Below are 21,371 nucleotides of genomic sequence, written 5' to 3' on the forward strand. Positions count from 1 at the left end.
GATGTGCAATTTACAGAGAGCACATGGCTTTTTTTTTTTTTTTTTTTAAGTTTATTTATTTGAGAGAGAGTGCATGTGCGCATGAGTAGGAGGAGGAGCAGGAGGAGGAACAGGAGGAGGACAGGAGAAGCAGACTCCCTGCTAAGCAGGAAGCCTGTTGTGGGGCTCTATCCCATGACCTGAGCCAAAAATCAAGAGTCAGATGCTCAACCATCTGAGCCACCCGGCTACCCCAGCAAATGGCAGTTGTGTGTTATTTTTTGCTTTATTTTATGATTTCTCAGCATAGCAATACTTTGTTGGTATGTACTGTCACGCATACAGTATGTCCTACTTTGTATACTACAAAGAACTCTGGATACTAAAAGAAAATGTCTTAATATGGAAAATTGACAGAGAGAAACTAAGCATAATGGGTAAAAATCTAAGAAACTACTTTACAGAATTAATCTCAATTAATTAATCGCTTTGCTTTTCTGATCCCAACTGATAACCATTCTAGTTCAGGCCCCATTGAGTTCATTCAGGATTATTGCAACCTGACTTCTGACTAGATTCTTTTGTCTAGGCTTAATTGAAAGGAATGAATTTTTTCTCCCTTATTATGAGCATTTTCTGTTTTTTGAAGTCAACTTTGAGGTATAAATAACATTCAGTAAAATGGTCATATTTTCAGTGTACAGATTGGACTTTTCACAATACATTAGTCTAACCAACCATGATTAGCGTATAGTGCCATTTTCATCCTTCCAAAGGATTTCCTTGTGCATCTTTTCAGTCATTGCTCACCCTTTACTCTTAGCCTCAGGCAACCCCTGATTTTCTTTTTATTTTGATAGATGAGATTTGTCTTTTCTGATTTATAAAAAAATTTTTAATTAAACATAATGTATTATTAGCCTCAGGGGTACAGGTCTGTGAATCGTCAGGCTTACACACTTCACAGCACTTACCATAGCAAATACCCTCCCCAATGTCCATAAGCCAACCACCCTCTTCCTACCCCCCTCCCCCACCAACCCTCAGTTTGTTTTGTGAGATTAAGGGTCTCTTATAGTTTGTCTCCCTCCTGATCCCCTCTTGTTTCATTTTTTTCTTTCCCTGCCCCCAAACCCCCCACTTTGCCTCTCAAATACCTCATATCAAGGAGATCATATGTAATTTTCTTTCTCTGATTGACTTATTTAGCTCAGCATAATAACCCTCTAGTTCCATCCATGTCATTGCAAATGGCAAGATTTCATTTCTTTTGATGGCTGCATAGTATTCCGTTGTGTGTGTGTTTGTGTGTGTGTGTGTGTGTGTGTGTGTGAATACACCACATCTTCTTTATCCATTCATCTTTTGATGGACATCTAGGTTCTTTTCATAGTTAGGCTACTGTGGACATTGCTGCTGTAAACATTTGGATGCACGAGTCCCTTGGGATCACTACATTTGTATCTTTAGGGTAAATACCCAGTAGTGCAATTGCTGGATCATAAGGTAGCTCTATTTTCAACTTTTTGAGGACCCTCCATGCTGTTTTCCAGAGTGGCTACACCAGCTTGCATTCCCACCAGTCAGTGTAAGAGGGTTCCCCCTTTTCCGCATCCTTACTGGCATCTCTCATTTCCTGACTTGTTAATTTGTTAATTTTATCCATTCTGACTGGTGCGAGGTGGTATCTCATTGTGGTTTTGATTTGCATTTTCCTGATGCTGAGTGATGTGGAGCACTTTTTCATGTGTCTTTTGACCATCTGGATGTCTTCTTTGCAGAAATATCTGTTCATGTCCTCTGCCCATTTCCTGATTGGATTAATTTGTTCTTTGGGTGTTGGGTTTGGTAAGTTCATTATAAATTTTGAAGACTAGCCCTTTATCTGATATTTCATTTCCGAATCTCCTTGCCCATTCTGTCAATTGTCATTTGGTTTTATTGACTTTCCTTTGCTGTGCAAAAGCTTTTGATCTTGATGAAATCCCAATAGTTCATTTTTACCCTTGCTTCCCTTGCCTTTGGTGATGTTTCTAGGAAGAAGTTGCTACAGCTGAAGTCAAAGAGGTTGCTGCCTGAGTTCTCCTCAAGGATTTTGATGGATTCCTTTCTCACATTGAGGTCTTTCATCCATTTTGAATCTATTTTTGTGTGTGGTATAAGGAAATGGTCCAGTTTCATTTTTCTGCATGTGGCTGTCCAATTTTCCCAACACCATTTGTTGAAGAGACTGTCTTTTTCCATTGGACATTCTTTCTTGCTTTGTCAAAGATTGTTGACCAGAGAGGTGAGGGTCTATTTCTGGGCTCTCTATTCTGTTCCATTGAGCTATGTGTCTGTTTTTGTGCCAGTACCATGCTGTCTTGATGATGACAGCTTTGTAATAGAGCTCAAAGTCTGGAATTGTGATGCCACCAACTTTGGCTTTCTTTTTTAACATCACTCTGGCTATGTAAGGTCTTTTCTGGTTCTGTATAAATTTTAGGATTATTTGTTCCATTTCTTTGAAAAAAATTGATGGTATTTTGATAGGGATTACATTAAACGTGTAGATTGCTTTAGGTAGCATAGACATTTTCACAATATTTGTTCTTCTGATCCGTGAGCATGGAACATTGTTCCATTTCTTTTTGTCTTCCTCAGTTTCTTTCATGAGTACTTTATAGTTTTCTGAGTACAGATTCTTTACCTCTTTGATTAGGTTTATTCCTAAGTATCTTATGGTTTTGGGTGCAATTGTAAGTGGGACTGATTCCTTAATTTCTCTTTCTTCTGTCTTGTTAATGGTGTATAGAAATGCAACTGATTTCTGTGCATTGATTTTTTACCGACACTTTACTGAATTTCTATACAAGTTCTGGCAGATTTGGAGTAGAGTCTTTGGGTTTTCCATGTAAAGTATCATATCATCTGCAAAGAGTGAGAGTTTGACTTCTTCTTGTCCAATTTGGATGCCTTTAGTTTCTTTTTGTTGTCTGATTGCTGAGGCTAGGACTTCCACTATTATGTTGAAAAGCAGTGGTGATAAGGGACATCCCTGCTGTGCTCCTGACCTTAGTGGAAAAGCTCTTAGTTTTTCTCCATTGAGAATGATATTTGCTGTGGGTTTTTTTCATAGATGGCTTTGATGTTATTGATGTATGTACCCTCTATCGCTACACATTGAAGAGTTTTGATTAAGAAAGGATGCTGTACTTTGTCAAATGCTTTTTCAGCATCTACAGAGAGTATCATATGGTTCTTGTTCTTTCTTTTATTAATATATTGTATCACATTGATTTGCAGATGTTGAACCAACCTTGCAACCCTGGAATAAATCCCACTTGGTCGTGGTGAATAATCCTTTTAATGTACTGTTGAATTGGCTAGTATTTTGGTGAAAATTTTCACATCTTGTGTTCATCAAGAATATTGGTCTGTAATTCTCTTTTGATGGGGTCTTTGTCTGGTTTTGGGATCAAGGTCATGGGGGCCTCATAAAATGAGTTTGGAAGTTTTCCTGCCATTTCTGTTTTTTGGAAAAGTTTCAGGAGACTAGGTATTAATTCTTCTTTAAATGTTTGGTAGAACTCCCTGGGCTCTTGTTTATTGGGAGATTTTTGATGACTGTTTCAATCTCCTTACTGGTTATGAGTCTCTTCAGGTTTTCTATTTCTTCCTGGTTCAGTTTTGGTAGTTTATAGATCTCTAGGAATGCATCCATTTCTTCCAGATTGTCAAATTTGCTAGCATATTGTTGCTCATAATATGGTCTATAATTGTTTGTATTTTTTTCATGTTGGTTGTGATCTCCCTTCTTTAATTCATGATTTTATTTATTTGGGTCCTTTCTCTTTTCTTTTTGGTAAGTGTGGCCAGGGGTTTATCAGTCTTATTAATTCTTTCAAAGAATCAGCTCCTTGTTTCATTGATTTGTTCTACTGTTTGTTTGTTTGGTATTTTTTGGTTTCTGTTTCATTGATTTCTGCTCTGATCTTTATTATTTCTCTTCTTCTACTGGGTTTAGGCTTTCTTTGCTGTTCTTCAGCTCCTTTAGATGTAGGGTTAAGGTTGCGTATTTGAGACCGTTCTTGTTTCTTGAGAAAGGCTTGTATCGCTATATATTTTCCTCTCAGGACTGCCTTTGCTTGTCCCACAGATTTTGAACAGTTGTGTTTTCATTATTGTTTGTTTCCGTGAATTTTTTTCAACTCTTCTTTAATTTCCTGGTTGATCCATTCATTGTTTAGTAGGATGCTCTTTAGCCTCCTTGTGTTTGAGTTCTTTCCAACTTTCCTCTTGTGATTGAGTTCAAGCTTCAGAGCATTGTGGTCTGAAAATATGCAGGAAATGATCCCAATCTTTTGGTACTGGTTGAGACCTGATTTGTAACCCAGGATGTGATCTGTTCTGGAGAATGTTCCATGTGCACTAGAGAATAATGTGTATTCTGTTGCTTTGGGATGGAATGCTTTGAATATATCTGTTATGTCCATCGGTTCAGTGTGTCATATAAAGCCTTTATTTCCTTGTTGATCTTTTGCTTGGATGATCTGTTTCAGTGAGGGAGGTGTTAAAGTCCCTTACCATTATTTTATAATTGTTGATGTGTTTCTTTGATTTTGTTATTAATTCATTTATATGGTAGGCTGCTCCCATGTTGGGGCATAGATATTTAAAATTATTCGATCTTCTTGTTGGACAGACCCTTTGAGTATGATATAGTGTCCTTCCTCATCACTTATTATAGTCTTTGGCTTAAAATCGAATTGATCTGATAAAAAGATTGCCACCCCAGCTTTCTTTTGATGTCCCATTAGCATAGTAAATTGTTTTCCACTACCTTACTTTAAATCTGGAGTTGTCTTTGGGTCTAAAATGAGTTTCTTATGGACAGCATATTGATGGGTTTTGTTTCTTTATCCATTCTGATACCCTGTGTCTTTTGATTGGGGCATTTAGCCCATTTACATTCGGGGTAATTATTGAAAGATATGAATTTAGTGCCATTGTATTGCCTGTAAGGTGACTGTTTCTGTATATTGTCTCTGTTCCTTTCGGGTCTACTACTTTAAGGCTCTCTCTTTGCTTAGAAGAGATATTCCTGTAGGGCTGGTTTGGTGTGTACAAATTCTTTTACTTTTTGTTTGTCCTGTAAGCTTTTTAATCTCTCCTTCTATTTTCAATGATAGCTTAGCTGGATATAGTATTCTTGGCTGCATGTTTTTCTCATCTCGTGTTCTGAATATATCATGCCAGTTCTTTCTGGCCTGCTAGGTCTCTGTGGAATAGTATGCTGCCAATAATATTTTTACCATTGTATGTTACAGACTTCTTGTCCCAGACTGCCTTCAGGATTTTCTCTTTGTCACTAAGCCTTGTAAGTTTTACTCTTAGATGATGGGGTGTGGACCTATTTTTGTTGATTTTGAGGCGGGTGCTCTGTGCCTCCTGGATGTTGATGCTTGTTCCCTTTGCCATACTGGGGAAATTCTCTACAATAATTTGCTCCAATATACCTTCTGCCCCCCTCTCTTTTTCTTCTTCTTCTGGAATCCCAATTATTCTAATATTTTTTCATCTTATGGTATCATTTACCTCTCGAATTCTCCCCTTGTGGTCCAGTAGTTGTTTGTCTCTCTTTTGCTCAGCTTCTTTATTCTCCATTATTTGGTCTTTTATATCACCAATTCTCTCTTCTGCCCTCATTTATCCTAGCAGTAAGAGCCTCCATTTTTTTATTGCACTTTATTAACAGCTTTTTTTAATTTCAACTTGGTTAGATTTTAGTTCTTTTATTTCTACAGAAAGAGCTTTTGTTTCTTCAGACAGGGTTCCCTAATATCTTCCATGCCTTTTTCGAGCCCAGTTAGCACCTTGAGAATCGTCATTCTGAACCGTAGATCTGACATTTTACCAATGTCCGTATTGATGAGGTCCCTAGCCTTTGCTACTGCTTCTTGTTCTTTTTTTTGTGGTGAGTTTTTCCACCTTGTTATTTTATCCAGATTAAGAATATATGAACGAGAGAATAAAACACTAAAAGAGTGACAAAGACCCCAGAAAAATGTACATTAAGCAAATCAGAAGAGACCCTAAATTGGGGGGAGAAAAAAGGATGTAAAAAGAAGTTTAAGAAATAATACATGTTTTAGACTGGTGAATAGAACAGAGTTACCCATTTGATTTTGGGTGTATTTTGGTCTCCTGGAAGAAACTACCTTCCAGAATTTTAAAGAAAGAAAAACTTATATATATACTAAAATAAGGCTAAACACAATGAAGGGATGAAATACGACTGTAAGGATGAAAATTTTAGAAAGATTCTAAAAAAAGAATTGATAAGTTGGTTGGAAAAAGAAAGTGGAGGGAATTTGCTCAGGCTGGAGACTAGAACAAAGCCCTGTGCTAGATTTAGGGTATATTTTGATCTATTAGAAGAAATTGTATCCCAAAAATTTTTTAGAAGAAAACACCCTATATGTATTCAAAAAATAAAGTTAGATACAATGAAGGATAAAATATGACTATAATAATGAAGATTTAAAAAGTTTTTTTTTTAAGGAAGGTAATGTTCAACTAGTTAATAAAACATGGAAAGAGGAAAAGCAAAAATAATTAAAATAAGAAAAAAATTTTAAAAATTATCTAACTTTGCAAGACTAAAGAATCATGGGGAGAAAGCCATGAACTCCATGCTTTCCCCTCCTCTGGAATTCTGCTGTTCTCCTTGATCAGTAAGCTTGGTCTTGGCTGGATGTTCTTGCTGATCTTCTGGGGGAGGGGCCTGTTATAGTGATTCTCAAATATCTTTGCCCAAGGCCGAAATCTCTGGCCCGGAAGAGTGGAGAGGTGGGGCCCCCTACTCAGTGCATCCTTGGAGAAAAGCACTCAATCACTCCTGTCTTCCTGGCTTCCAGCCCCGCTCCAAGCTCACCCAGCCTGTGACCGAGCTTCTCTCTTTCTGACACATAGCCCCATTTGGAATCTCCAAACCTAGCAGATTCCTGCCTCCAGAGAAGGAAGCTGGGTTTTTCCAGATCTGCCAATTGTGGGGTCCCTACTCAAAGAGCAGTGGCCTGATTGTGCCAGGGATCACAGTTTAAGGTAACCCAAGCTGATAGCTCACTCCTTGGCTCTGACTCTGTAGCCAGCTTTCCTGTTCTGATACCTGCGAACTCTGCTACACTCAGCCCTGATCTTCTGTGACCCTGCGGTACCTGAGACTGTATTGTCTCCCAAAGGGCTCCATCCCTGCTTCGCCTTTGGAGTGATGTCCCTTAGCGGAGCATACTTTTAAATGTTCAAATTTTGTGCTCTATTGCTCCACCGCTTGCTCGGGAGCTGGCCCCTCCTCCACAGTCTTTCTTCCCTTTGCTTCAGATTGACTTCTCCACATGTTCTACCTTTCAGAAAGTGGTCAATTTTCTGTTTCTAGAATTGCTGCTCTTCTCTTTGATCTCCTGTTGGGTTTGTAGGTGTTATGAATCGTTTTTCCTAATGTTTTATATAAATGAAGTGATTATATGTAATTTTTTGTGCCAACTTCTTAGCATAATGTTTATGAAATTTACCCATATTCATATATTTCACATATTAGTTGTCTTTCTTATTACTGAGTAGTATTCAATTGTATGGATCTGCACTTTGTTTATTCATTTACCTATGATGTTCATTTGGATTATTTACAGTACTGGGCTGTTATTGGGGTCTGCAAACTAAGAGTCCAGCCCCAATTTTTATTAGAAAGTTTTAGTGGAAAGCAGCTAGCTGTGCCCATTCCTTTTGTATTGTGTGTTGGTGCTTTTAGGCTACGATGACAGAAATCAGTAGTTGTGATAGAGACTGACCACATTTCTCTGGCCATTTAAGAAGAAATTTATCAGCCTCTGCTATTAACGAATAAAGCTGCCATGAATGTTCACGTACAGTATTTGGACACTTATTTTCATTTTTCAGTTCCTAGAACTGGAATTGCTGGGTCATATGGTGATTGTATGTTAAAACACATAAGAAAATTATGTTTATATGAAATTAAGTTTATAAGAATTGCTGGTCATATGATAGGTTCATGTTTAAGTATGTAAAAAATTGCTTTATCCAAAGCGATAGTATCATTTAATATTTTCACCACCAGTGTATGAGAGTTATTTTCTCTCCATATCCTCTCAAACTTGCTGTATTATCAGTTTTTAAATTCTAGTGGTTGGATGATAGTATCTTAGTTTGATTTAATCTTTACATTTTGATAACTAATGATATTCAAGTATCTTTATATGCACTTACTAATTATTTCTATGTCTTTGATATGGTGAAAAATCTGTTAAAATCTTTTGCCCATTTTGGTATTAAGTAGTCTTTTTAAGTTGTAAGAAGTGTTTGTATAATCTGAATGCAAGTCTTCTGTTAGTTATTTGTATTGTGAATATCTCCCCATTCTGTACCTGAAATTTTTTATTAAAAAGGGCTTCATTTTATTTCTCCAGTTTTCTAGTTGGTTAAAGTGGGAGGGTAAATCTTGTCTGCTTTGTTAGTCAGGGACAGTAGATTTTCTTGTTCATTGCTGTATCTAGTGAGTAGCCTAAAGTGTAGCAAAAACTAGCTGTCCAGAGTTGTCTTCTGAATTAATATTTAGAATGCCAATAATGGGAATCATGTATTACCTAGACTGTTTTCTGAGAATAAATGAGTTCTTTTTCCTTATTATTATTCTTTCAATTATGAAAAGTAAACATGCTGTTTTGTTCCTGTTGAAGTTTAAAAGGTGATACTAGGCATTTTGGTCTTGGTAGTTGCCCTCCATCTTCTAGAAAGTATTCATTACTCTTTTGTGCACAACTATTACCCACCTGAACATTCATAATCCAGTCAAACTTTTTTGTGTTTTCAAAACTGATTTGTTCTATAGGTGTCTTTTAGTCATTAGTCACTGAAAACCCAAAGAAAAGTTTATAGTAACATTTTGTTCCAGTTACTTAGAAGAATAGCATGGTGTTCAGTGTTTCTGCACTAACAAAATTAATTTCATATGTAGAAAAGAGTGATCCTTGAATTAAAGTTTTGTGGGCAGTTTTTGTTTTTTTGTTTTTGATAGATTTAAAAATTTTTTTTGGAAATTTTCTAACACATGCACCTTTTCTTTTAAGATTGAAGAATGAAAAGGCGTTGCGTCTCAATCTTATTGGTAAGCAGATTTACTCATTTGACACTCTGACTAAATTATAGTGAAGTTCTGTTCTGTGCCTGTTTTTCTTTTGATTCTTTTAGGGAATTTTCTTTACTAAGCTTAATTAAAACAAAGTAAAATCAATCATTAACTCTTAGAATCAATCATTAACTCTTAAAGTCAATCATTAACTCTTAATTAAAACAAAAATCAATCATTAACTCTTGTTAATAATATCTAGCTGTTTTTCAGAAACTAGTTTATATTTACCTACCTACATCTATCTGTCTTTCTATCTATTTATCTATCTCTGAAGTTTAATTCTAGATCCCTAACCATTAGAATTAGGAAGGATTATGGCCTAAGTGTTTTGGAAACAGAAATTTAGTGATGTGGATACATGCATCCTCAGTCTGTATCTCAGTGTCACAATTATTTCTGGGGGGTGAGAGGAGCAGGATTGTTAGTAAATTTTTACTTACAAGCCTGATTTCAAAATAGGGACTCTTAGGGGGTGCCTGGGTGGCTCAGTCTATTAAGCATCCGCCTTCAGCTCAGGTCCTGATCTCAGGGTACTGGGATCAAGCTCCATGTCAGGCTTTCTGCTCAGCGGGAAGGGGGAGTCTGCTTCTCCCTCTCCCTGCGTGCGTTCTCTCTTGCTCACTCACTCTCAAATAAATAAATAAAATCTCTTAAAAAAAAAAAAAAGTGACTCAGGCTTTGTTTGTTTGTTTGTTTTGTTTAGTCTTCGGCTTTTCTTGAGCACTGATCTCTTATGCTTTCACAGATAATAGAATAGTATTTCTAAGTAGGTCATCCATATCTAAGGTAGGGCCATTTCTTGATCTGTAATATTTGAAAAATCTAACTGAAAGTGACCCTGATGGTCAGATTTACTCTTTGCACAGTATCTGACAGATCTTGCATCATTAACATATTTACTAATTTGAAGCCCTGGACAGGCCACTTAACCTTTCTTATGTGTGAATAGGAATAATAATGTTATAATCCTTATAAGATTATAAAGCTCTTAATATATAGCCTGCTTTTTAAATACTTAGAACTTCATGTTCTGTTAAGATTTCTTTCTTTCTTTCTTTCTTTCTTCCTTTCTTTCTTTCTTTCTACACATCCTTATTAGATAACAAATATATACTAAAAGGCATCTCTCCCACCCCTGTCTCCCAAATTAAAATGTGACACTTTGCTTTCTGACTGGTTTAATTAGCTTTGAGCCCACATAAGCCTTTATATTTAACATTGACATAAATTTTGATGCTATTTTAAACACATTGATGTTGGAAAGTACAATGAATACTCATTGCTTAAGTGACGATTTATGGTGTTAACCTATCTTTGTACTTGGTATTATAGGTGAAAAACTGCAGTGGTTTCAAAGTCATCTTGATCCCCAAAAAGTAGGATATTCAAAGAAAGATGCTTGTGAATTAATTGAAAGGTAAACACTGGGCTCTTTATGAGCAAAGGGTCAGAAAGGGGAATTCTCCAACCTGGTTCTTCAAGTGACAGATTGTTGTTCTGGATTTATAGAGGAGTAAATGGGCGTTGTTATCAAAAAGGTATTAGAGTCACATCCTGGTTTAGCCACTCTAGTAGGTTTATAACATTTCTGAGCCTCATAGTGTTACTTAACCCAGTTTCTTAGGATCAGGAAAGGCTTCTTATGGAAATATTATCAAAATGACTTCTGAAGAGTAAAGGTTAGCAGATTGAGGTAAGTTAGTTCTTGAAGAGCCTTTAGGCAGAGAGAACAGCTTCAGAGTTAAGAGTGACATATTTAGTGATCTGCCAGACATTAAATATCATCAAAATAATAGGCTCAAGGAGGGCATTGTGACAAGTATTGTTCACCAAGGACCTCAAGTATCACTGTAAGAGTTTGGACCTTTTCAAAGGACATTGGGAGCCATAGGCTTTTTATAGTAGGTACCTGAGATGATCATATTTAAACCTTAGAAATGTCACCATAGTGAGAATGGTGATGGCCTGAGGGTACATGGCTTTGACCAGGACACATTTGGGAGGCTGATGGAGCAATCTGGGCAAGAGATGATGCTGGCATATGCATGTTTTTTAGCAGTATGGTGAAAAGAAATGAAGATTCCAGAAATATTAAGAAGATAGAAAGTCTAAATCATTAGTGAAAACTTATGTATGGCATAAAAGGGAGAAAGTGGAATCAAGGAGGACATGAATGTTGTTCACTTGGGCGGATGGGGAGATGGTTGTACTATTTCCTGACGTAGAGAGCCAAAGAAATGGAACAGGTTTGTGGGGGGGGGGGGGCAGTGGTGGGCACAAGCACTTTTGAGGGGTTAAGCTTCCATGGGACATCCAAATGGAGAGTTCTAGGAGGTGGTTGAATATGAGGATCTGGAATTCAGGAGATATTGAATAGCAGACAGTGATCTGGTTGCTGAAATTTTGGACACAGGTTATCCAGGGACAGTCTGAAGTCTGAGGACATGAAGAACTTAGAAGTATACAAAAATTTCAAGGATAGGTGAAGGCTGGGGTTTGTTTTAAATGAAGTCATATAAGCCAAATGTATAGACCTGTAACTCAAATTGCATTCTTATTTCTCAGGTATTTAAATCGATTCAGCAGTGAACTAGAACAGATTGAATTACATAACAGCATCAAAGACAGGCAGGGAAGGCGGCACTATTCCCGGGAGACAGTCATCAAGCAGACAATGGAGCGTGAACGACAACAGTATGAAGGATATGGCCTTGGTGTGTTCTCTGTGATTTTCTTTTATTCTTTCTAAATTCATAGCCATATCAGATTTGTAATTCTTTTCAAAGGTTTAATTTTATTTATTCTATTTATTTAGTTTAGATTGAATTTCTTTTTGATTTCCTTTCTTTTGTATGTCAAATTTATTAATTTCTTTTTTTTCTTACATTCTCAGAACTGTCACTTGTGAAAATGATGTCATATCTTTCTACCTTGACAATAAAATTTTCATCTCCCTCTGGCACATTCCTGATTTGCTTTATTGTGGAGTTACCACTTGCCCATCTCTAACTACAGCTATGTTTCTTTAGAGTAGGTGCTGTGCCCTTCTTATCTTTCTAATTTTTTTTTAAAGATTTTATTTATTTATTTGACAGAGATCACAAGTAGGCAGAGAGGCAGGCAGAGAGAGAGGGAAGCAGGCTCCCTGCTGAGCAGAGAGCCCAATGTGGGGCTCGATCCCAGGACCCTGTGATCATGACTTGAACTGAAGGCAGAGGCTTTAACCCACTGAGCCACCCAGGTGCCCCTCTTTCTGATTTTTGAAGGACCAAGCTATCCTTGTTGTAGTCATTCTTGAAGAACTAGAAATCGAACATTAATTCTTAGCACTGAAGCATTTCTTACCATTCTTAAAGACAAGTAGGTTGTTAGTTTACCAACACTATCTTAAGAAAAAGCACTTAGGGTAGTTAAGGCTTGCAAAACCCATGAACAGGTGAGGACCCAGAGGCAACATGGCCTGCAAATGGTATTTGATTGGCTTGTTAATTGTCAGTCTAGGAAAATCTAGCAATTTCACATGAAACATGTAGATTTCTGGCTTTTAAAAAAAAATCAAATGGTCTGGTAACATAATCTGCTTCATTGGAGTAACAGCTTTCCCTTTTAGACTTCGTCATATATTCTTAAGTTTGCCATGACCCTGAACATTACTTCATTCACATTCCGTTTCAGGTCCATGTTACAGCATTTGTAGTATGTGGATTTGCTTGATAAGTACAGTACAAATGAAATATTTAGTAGCAAATTAGGTTTTTAAATTCTGATGTTAACAACACAAGTATAGGACCGTAAAGGAAATATCCTGTAACTATTGTGTTGGTCCCAGCCTGTTGATAGCAATTCTGTCAGCTAGAAATGCCTGAGGCATTCACCTGGTCCGTTAATATATTGTTGAGCCCCTGTAGGTATTTCCCCAACCAGAACCACTTTTCTGGCTAGCACAGCCCTGTGGTGGTTATGATTGCAGGATGTGCCCAATAACAACCATCAGGGGAATTTGAAGAAAACAAAAACAAAACAAAACCCAAGCTTCTTTATTCAAAAGGCCTGGAGGGTCCATAGCATGCCTGAGGCCACACAGGGAAGTTGAGGGTGGAGAAGAAGAGTGTGTGTGGACCTGGGGCTCTACCTTTATCAGAGTGTGAAGGTAAAGTGCCTAGGGTTTCACAGGTTCATTCTTTATTGGTGAATTAAAAACATAACTGGGAGTTAGAGCATGAGAAGGGAAAAGTGGGGTCACTTGAGTGGCGATTTACTAGGTTACTAGGACTTTCTAAAAGGGGACTTTAATGGGTCAGGGTGGCCTGGTTTCTTATCTAGTTTTGCTGGTAGTGTGTTATATAGCTGGCAATATTTTTATTTGAGAAGGGTGTCTTTGATACGGATGTCTAGACCATCAGAAGCTTGGTGTCAGCCACTTACACTATAGTAGTAACACTAGAAACTCTGAAGTAGTTGGCAGTTTCTCTTCATCATTTCTAAGAAGTGAACTTCTTCACTGAAAAGAAAAAATGGAAAAGAGCTGTAGTATTAGGTAGATGTGATTTAAACCCTTAGAGCTTACTGTTTAACAGGACAAGTTATTTAACCCTCCCCACTCCACCAGGTTTTGTTTTCTTCAATTTAAAAATTGAAATAAATAAATAAATAGTATACCTACATCCCCAGTTGTTTAAAAGTTACATGAGGTTTCATTTATCAAAGTGCCTGACACAACCTAATACAGGAAGTTTGGGGGAGCTTCAAGCACTACTGTCTGTGTCCCTTTCACTGGATAGTTACCTTGTAAGAACATAAAATTTGTTTATGTTCATAGCTCTCTCCCATCTCCTCCTGTTGTGTTTTCTCTGGAACATCGCCCAACAAGTAGTGGTCACTGATGACCTCTACGTTGCTAAGGCGAACAGTTGCTATACTGGGCATTGATTCTCGGTCAGCTTTTCTATGGCATTTGATACAGATGATGACTTTTCTTTTTCTTTTCTTTTTTTTTTTTAAAGATTTTGTTTATTTATTTGACAGATCACAAGTAGGGAGAGAGTCAGGCAGAGGGTGGGGGAAGCAGGCTCCCTGCTGAGCAGAGAATCCGATATGGGGCTTGATCCCAGGACCCTGGAATCATGACCTGAGCCAAAGGCAGAGGCTTTAACCCACCTAGCCACCCAGGCACACTGATGACTTCATTTTCTTATCATACTTTTCATTTGGTAAAGAATACCCAGCCCTTCCCTTGTTTTCTTTCTAGTTCATTGTCTTTAGTTGACTCCTTATCTTCACAAACTAAGTATTGGCCAAGGTCCCCATCCTTGGACTACTTCTTATTTTCTACGTGTACCAATTCCTAGTTCATTTCACTCAGTCTGTGGTTTTAAATGCCACTTAAATGGTGAGAACTTTGAAATCTGTATCTGTCGACCCTAACGTGTCTCTAGAAATCCAGACTTACATTATCAAACTGGGGTTTATCAAAATCTCTACTTGAATGTCTTCTAGGCATCTCAGACCTGACATTTCCCAAAGCAAAGTCCAGCTTTTCTCCTAAAACTTGCTCCCACACGATCTGTATGTCATACAGCAGCGTCACCATCTGCCCCGTTTCTTAGGCTAGAAACTTGTAGACTTTCACACTCCACCCAGCTCATCGGTAAAATGTATTTTGCATCTGATAACTTAAAACTGCTACCACTACCACCTCCCTAATCCAAGCCACCATTGTTTGATCTGTACATTGTAACAGCCTCCTAGTTGGTCTCTGTGCTACTGCTCTTTCCTCCTAGAGTCTGTTCACTACGTGCCAGGCAGATGAATTAACAGAACATGGTCAAGGTCGAGCAGGTACTTACTGGTGATTGAGCTAGCCAGCACAGAAACCGATCCAGCGTTCTTCAGCTGTGTCACAGTGTTTCTTTCAGAGTCAGGGAGTGTGTCTGGTGAAAGCGTTGTGATCTCTGACAATTAACATAGGCCAATTGTTACTGAATTCTGCAGGTTTAGAGAAAACTAGATTCTGACACCTCCCCTTCCTCACCCCATTGTGGTATAACTACTTCTGACTCATTTTATTAGGATTTTTTTTTTAATGGTGTTTAATTTATACCTTTTAAACACTGGACCCCCTCATACTCATATTTTCTGAAACTGTAGGCTTAATCAGCATATAGCTGTGTTAAGCCTTTTTATTTTATCTTTTTCATTCGTTGATTTTGTGCTGCCTCCTGACGGCACATGGGAGAAGAATGAGGCACAAACAAGTCAACTGCAAGAGAATGGGAGCAGGGGGTGACAGTAGAAAAGACTGTCACCCTGAACAACTCCTCAGTCTCATATTTATTAGAAAGTCGGTAACAACCAACAAAGAAGGCAGAGTAGATTACACATAGTAGTTTTTATGAGTCTTGCAGATACGTAAGAAGAAAGGCAAAATATGTCTGGTCATGTAGTACATGACCTATAGTGAGCAAGCCCAAACTAAAGGATTGTCTGACTGACTGCTGATGCTTTCTAGGCAAGGGGAAATAACGGAAAAATGAAGCAGGCAGCATTGCACCCCGAGTGAGCTGGGCATCCCCAGCTGCTCGGCCTCAAGGACGTCTCTCGTCCTCTCCCCCAGAGGCCTGTTGCCAGTACATGTTTTCCTTAAGGTTAGATCTAAGCATGCTTGGTAACTACTATAATTTCTCATAGGTTATATTTTAAGCAAGTTGTTCTGAGGGACAGTTAAAATTCTGGATTTTAATTACTATTTTACTGCATTGGCCATATTCTTTGCAGCAATGTTCCAGTTCTTTATACATGCCTTTTGTGTTTTACTGATAACTATGATCATGCATGTTGTTTTATGGTAAACTTCATAATCATGGTGAGGAACTGTTAAATGCCCCTTTTTTTTTTAAATTAAAGATGGTTTAAGATTTATTGAGTTGCTTTGAGCATCTACTGATTATAGTTTGTTAAAAATTTTTTTTCACATGGCTCCCAGCTCCATGGGGAGTCTGCTTCTCCCTCTGACCTTCTCCCCTCTCATGTTCTCTCTCACTCACTTACTCTCTCTCTCTCAAATAAATAAAATCTTTTTTAAAAGAAAATGTACTTTTCACCAAGAAAATATATTTAAAAATCTAGCATATTATTTCATGGGATTGATATTAGAAATTGCCAGGTGCCTTTCATAGATTAAAAGGACAGGGTTTATCTCAGTAATGGTTTATTTTATTTTACCGATTCTGTGCTAGAATTTATTATTTAATAGCATTTCTCTTAAATCACCTCTTAAACTAAACCCTTTATACTTGTAAAACTTACTTTTCATATAGCATTATAGCAGTGCTTTGAGATTTTGTTTTGGCTTTGGATTTTCTTGCTCTCTGTCACTTATTCATTATATCTGAGATAATAAATAAGGAAACTATAAAATGTTATGATTTAAAGAACACTGCTTAATGGATATGAATTATTTTCTTCCCCAGAGATTCCAGACATTATAAATGCTGGTAATCTGAGAACTTTTAGGTAAGTCTGTTTCTCTCTATAATTCCTTGTGGCTGCATGTGAAATACATGAGACATAAGTTTTCTAACCTTTTGAACTTAGACATTAGAGCTAAAAAAAAAAAAAAAATCAGTGGTTTATTTTAACCTGAACTTCTCTTTTATTAAATAATAGTTTTCCTAATTTGTGTTTATTTGAAACACCTGATGTACACTAAAATGATAGTGACATGGTACTTTTAAATACCTTAATATAATACTTAAAAGAACTTGGTCACACTCTTCCTCCCCAGTTTGTATTTTTTAAAAAGATAAACTAACAGCAACAGGCTCAATGGCTCAGAGTTCTAACCCTAGACTGTTCGTAGCACCCTCTTTTAGAAAAGATGGTTCCTGGGAATTGATACCAGAGAAAAGCTTAAGCTGTCAAGAACTAGTTAATTCAGAGGTGGAAAGATGATTTCTTTTGTAACAATAACATGTTTTTGGTTACTGAAACTTTGACTTCCTGCCAATTGTGAAAAGAAAAATAATTTCCGACTGCACTTTGGAGATTTGCGGGTATGATATAGTTACTGGTTTTGAGGTTCTTGATACTGTATGGCCCGCTGGAGTGTTCAGGTTGGGGAGAATAAATAATGGCATAGAGCCTCCTTGTCAATTCTGCCTAATACTCATATATTAAATTGGAAGTTTGGGATATGTAGGAATGTCTGTGCAGTTATTGCTATTGTAGGTTAATGAGAAGATGCAATATGTGTGAACAAAGCAAGCCTTACTTCTTGGGACTTTTTTTTTCCTAAAGCATATATTGTTTGTTTGTAGGGCATTTGAATCTATAATGAATTTATAAGCTTTGTTCTGCTGCTTTCAGAGTTTTAAATATTGACTGCTTCACCATCTTGCATCCCAGTCACCCTCTCTAAATACTGTCTCTTTTATTTATTTAGGGAATGGGATTTCGATCTGAAGAAATTGCCAAACATTAAAATGAGAAAAATTTGTGCTAATGATGCGGTCCCCAAGAAGTGCAAGAAGAAAACTGTTACAGCTGTAGATACAGATTTAGGGGAACTGGAACTAAAAGATGAATCAAGTGATTCAGATGAGGAGATGACAGCAGTGGCCTAATTGTCCTTTGTTTGAAGTAAAAGTAAATAATATGAGAGCCTCAAGTTATATTTGACCTGATTATGTTAAGTAACTGTAGATACAAGAATTCACTATGTAGCTTCTTTGATCATGAGAATCCCATTTGCAGTTTCAAAAACACTGTTGTGATTATCAGTTAGAAATGAATGTTGCTTTTCATTTACATTAAGTTGCTTAAATAGATATAGTGAGATAAAAGCACAATCTTAGATCCATTTAATCAAATTTCATGGGCAGGGGGAGTGATATGAATAATGACAAAAATGTTTTCATCTTTTCCCTCATGTTTACCTTGGATCCCCTGATCTCACATTCTGGGGCTTCTACAGCAGCATGTTTGCTGAAAGGGTCCTATGGATACTTCTTGAGCAATGATGGTAGCAAAATTGACTTTTGGTAATAGTGTTTCACTAATCTTCCTCTTGAACATCACACCAATTTTCTTTCCTAGTAAAATAAAGAAAATGATAGATTGTATTTTTGGGAAATAGACAAGGAAATGTGATACATATTTCCTTGTATTTCCTTGTATACAGTATACATATTGTATATTTAGGAAATATACAAGGAAAAAGATAGATTATTTTTATTATCTTTAAGCCAGTGTTAAACAATAAAGTAAAAAAATGCTGACTATTTTCATGATGTTGGCCTCCCACACTTAATCTGTTATCTTTTGACAAAGGGGATAAATAATTTCTGGTTAACTGGATTACTTTCTGTTTTCTCATGAAAGATGATGGATTTTAATTGTGGAAACAACTAATGATTAGAGAATCAATTATTGCAATTGTGTTATTTATTTGTGTTACTTACTCTTCTAAGAGGCTAAATGACATAGTTTGGTATTTAAAGTATCATGAAAGACATGGATGTGTTAGAGTGTTCTTCATAGAACTTGTTAAATGCAGTTATCTTTTAGGCTGTTTTCTAAAGGATACAATGTAAATGTATTTGCATATTTTCAAGAAAATAAATATACATTAATGCTGAAAGAAGTTAACTAGATATCAATTAAGACTTAATAATTTATTTATAATGTTACTAGTTTTTTATTGTTGAAAATTAAAGATAAAATTTATTTTCATAATTTTACTTCTTAAAGTTCTGATTATTTCATTTTCAGTGTTTTAACTGATGCTGATTTGCTTTTCTTTAGTACTCAATAGAAGTATGGTTTTATGGTTATAGAAGTTTCTATCTCTTTAGTCAGTGGAATGTGTCCTTTTTTTGTTTCAAAATGGCTATGAAAACTGAATTTTAAATTACAGTAAGGAGAATAGGAACTGTTTTATCCTGTCTGATATTTAAAAAGGCACACTGTTAGAAAACTAACTTCTGAATATGGCAGATCATCCTCCCCCTCAGACATTTGTCCCTGGTTTCCCTATGCCGTAAAGCAAAAGAGACAACAAAACACACTGTTTGGAACCAGAATAGGTAGATACTTGTTGAATGAATGACTTGACTTTACCATTTAGGATAATGTAGTTCCTAATCATACTTTATTATATATCATTGTATATAATAATAATGTGGCAGTAACAGCCATATTACTCCTGGCTGGACCAGAGTAGCCTAAGAGAATAATGCTTTTAAGTGGTATCCTTAATCATTTTCTGTAGAACATGTTTTTTCTGTAGTGATGGCTTTTGCTGCCTTACATAGATTGTTTTCCAGTCAGTAGTATGTTTTTGTAAGATAGCTTCTATAGGCCATGACCATGGAACAGAGTAAAAGCAGCTCACTTTCTTGGCAGTTCTGTGCAAATTGGAGGCTGGTAAAGTTTTTTTTGTGAAGAGCCAAGATAGTAAATATTCTAGTCACCACAGCCCAGATGAAATTTCTGTTGCGTATTTGTGTGTGTTTTACCACCCATTACAGATGTAAAGGTCGTTCTGTGTATGGTCATACACAGAGTGGGCCGCAGGCTGGATGTGGCCTGCTTGCCATAGTTTGCTGACCAGCCGAACTCCATGTGTGTGGGCTAAGCTCAGAGCAGGTAACTCTGGGGTTGATGGTCTCTTTCCTAATATCTTAGTCACTTCTTTGCCTCACCGCCATAGGCATCTCTTGAGGACTCTGTTCACTTTAAAAAAAAAAGCTTTTTCTACTCCTGCATCCCTTGCACCACCTACCAAGAATGGGAGATAGAAAGGTATCCTCTTTGACTACCCTTTCTCAGTTCTTTTAAGTTCTATCATTGTCTCCCTTTCCTTATTATCTTACCTCCCAGAGGAACCTTCTGCCCATTCCTCGACTTTAGCTCTTGGCTTAGTTTTCTTCTCTTCTATTTCAATCCTGTCACTGATTCCAGAAGCCTTGTGGGTAACAAATCTAACACTGTGAGCTTTACCTTTCCGGGTTTTTTTCTCTGTCACATCAGAGGCCTCTCTGTGGTCACATCCAGATCCTTATCAGCTCCTGAAACTCATAAACTTGATGGGCCCTTCTGTTCTGGGTTCACTATCTCCCATCACCCTCCATTGCTGAAGTTCCACACTTTGACCTCATTCTTTCATTGTGCACCACCGATCTCCTGTGTTCAGCTTGTTTTGTTGAGGTTCCGATATAATAGTTGCCTCCCTGCATCCTGCCCCGGGCTACATAGTATTCCTCTTTCAAAACTCCAACTGAATAGCGCTCAGTTATCTGTCTTCCTCATACCTGTTGTTCCCAAGCAGCTCAATTTGGCTGGAGAACATCAGACAGGTTTTTCTGTTCCTGTTTGCACATCGCAAGTGGATTCTCAGTACTGATGAGCAATTTTACTGTTTCTGTAATAAGTTCCCTTTACAACTTTAAGATAATTCTTTCACTACCTTTTTCCATATGTTGTAGCTCAACTTTTAATATTTACCTCTTCAATATTCAGCTCTTTATATACATCATTGAGAAAATACAAACTATCATTTTCTTTTCTTTCTATTTCATGGGTGTAGCAACTTTTCTCCTTTTAAAGGCAAATACTCCTACTTGGTTTTGGATCTTACTCCCTATGTCTCCTCAGGAACATTGAATCTCTCCCAAGTTCTTCACCTAATTTCTCAAGCCAGAAAACTGCCTGTAAGTCATCCTTGATTCTTCTCTTTCTTTTTTACAAACCCTCCTCAATCTAATTTAGTTAATATTTCTGGTTCTGTTTCCAAAAAGAGAATCACATCAGCCCATGTCTGGCCACCTCCCTGTCTTGGCCTGTGCTGTGTGCATTTGCTTCCTCACTGGCCCTCATGCCACCATCCTTGCACCTTTTAATCCATTCTCCAGAGCTGCTTGTGGATTTCTGGAAATGTAACACTAAAGTATGCTACTCCTTTGTTCATACTGTTACAGTATCATTCTCACTTTCTTCATGGTTTGTTTATTTGATGGGTATAACTGTTTCTAACCACCCTTTTTGTGAGGTTTTAATTAGTGCAGGTTTAAGTTCGCTTCAAAATTGAGAAGGTAAAGAGATTCCACGCCCTGCTCCTACAAGCATACAGCTTCACACATCATTGACATTTCCCCATGCAGAAGGGCAGATTTGTTAAAATTGGTGAACTTACCTTGATATCTGTCAC

General features: G+C 37.1%; 1 protein-coding gene across 1 annotated transcript in view; it reads left to right on the forward strand.

The window, feature by feature from the left end:
• The window catches only part of TMA16 (translation machinery associated 16 homolog), a 35,985-nt gene extending 17,087 nt beyond the window's left edge, over positions 1–18,898 (forward strand). Inside the window, exons 3-7 of the mRNA XM_082728235.1 lie at positions 9,105–9,142; positions 10,499–10,583; positions 11,732–11,880; positions 16,636–16,678; positions 17,607–18,898. Coding sequence (XP_082584361.1) covers positions 9,105–9,142; positions 10,499–10,583; positions 11,732–11,880; positions 16,636–16,678; positions 17,607–17,787 — 496 coding nt within the window. The 3' untranslated portion in view covers positions 17,788–18,898. The remainder of the gene's footprint in view (positions 1–9,104; positions 9,143–10,498; positions 10,584–11,731; positions 11,881–16,635; positions 16,679–17,606) is intronic.
• The last annotated feature ends 2,473 nt before the right edge of the window (positions 18,899–21,371 follow it).

Source organism: Mustela nivalis, assembly GCF_964662115.1.
Source record: "Mustela nivalis genome assembly, chromosome: 4".
Taxonomy (NCBI): Eukaryota; Metazoa; Chordata; class Mammalia; order Carnivora; family Mustelidae; genus Mustela; species Mustela nivalis.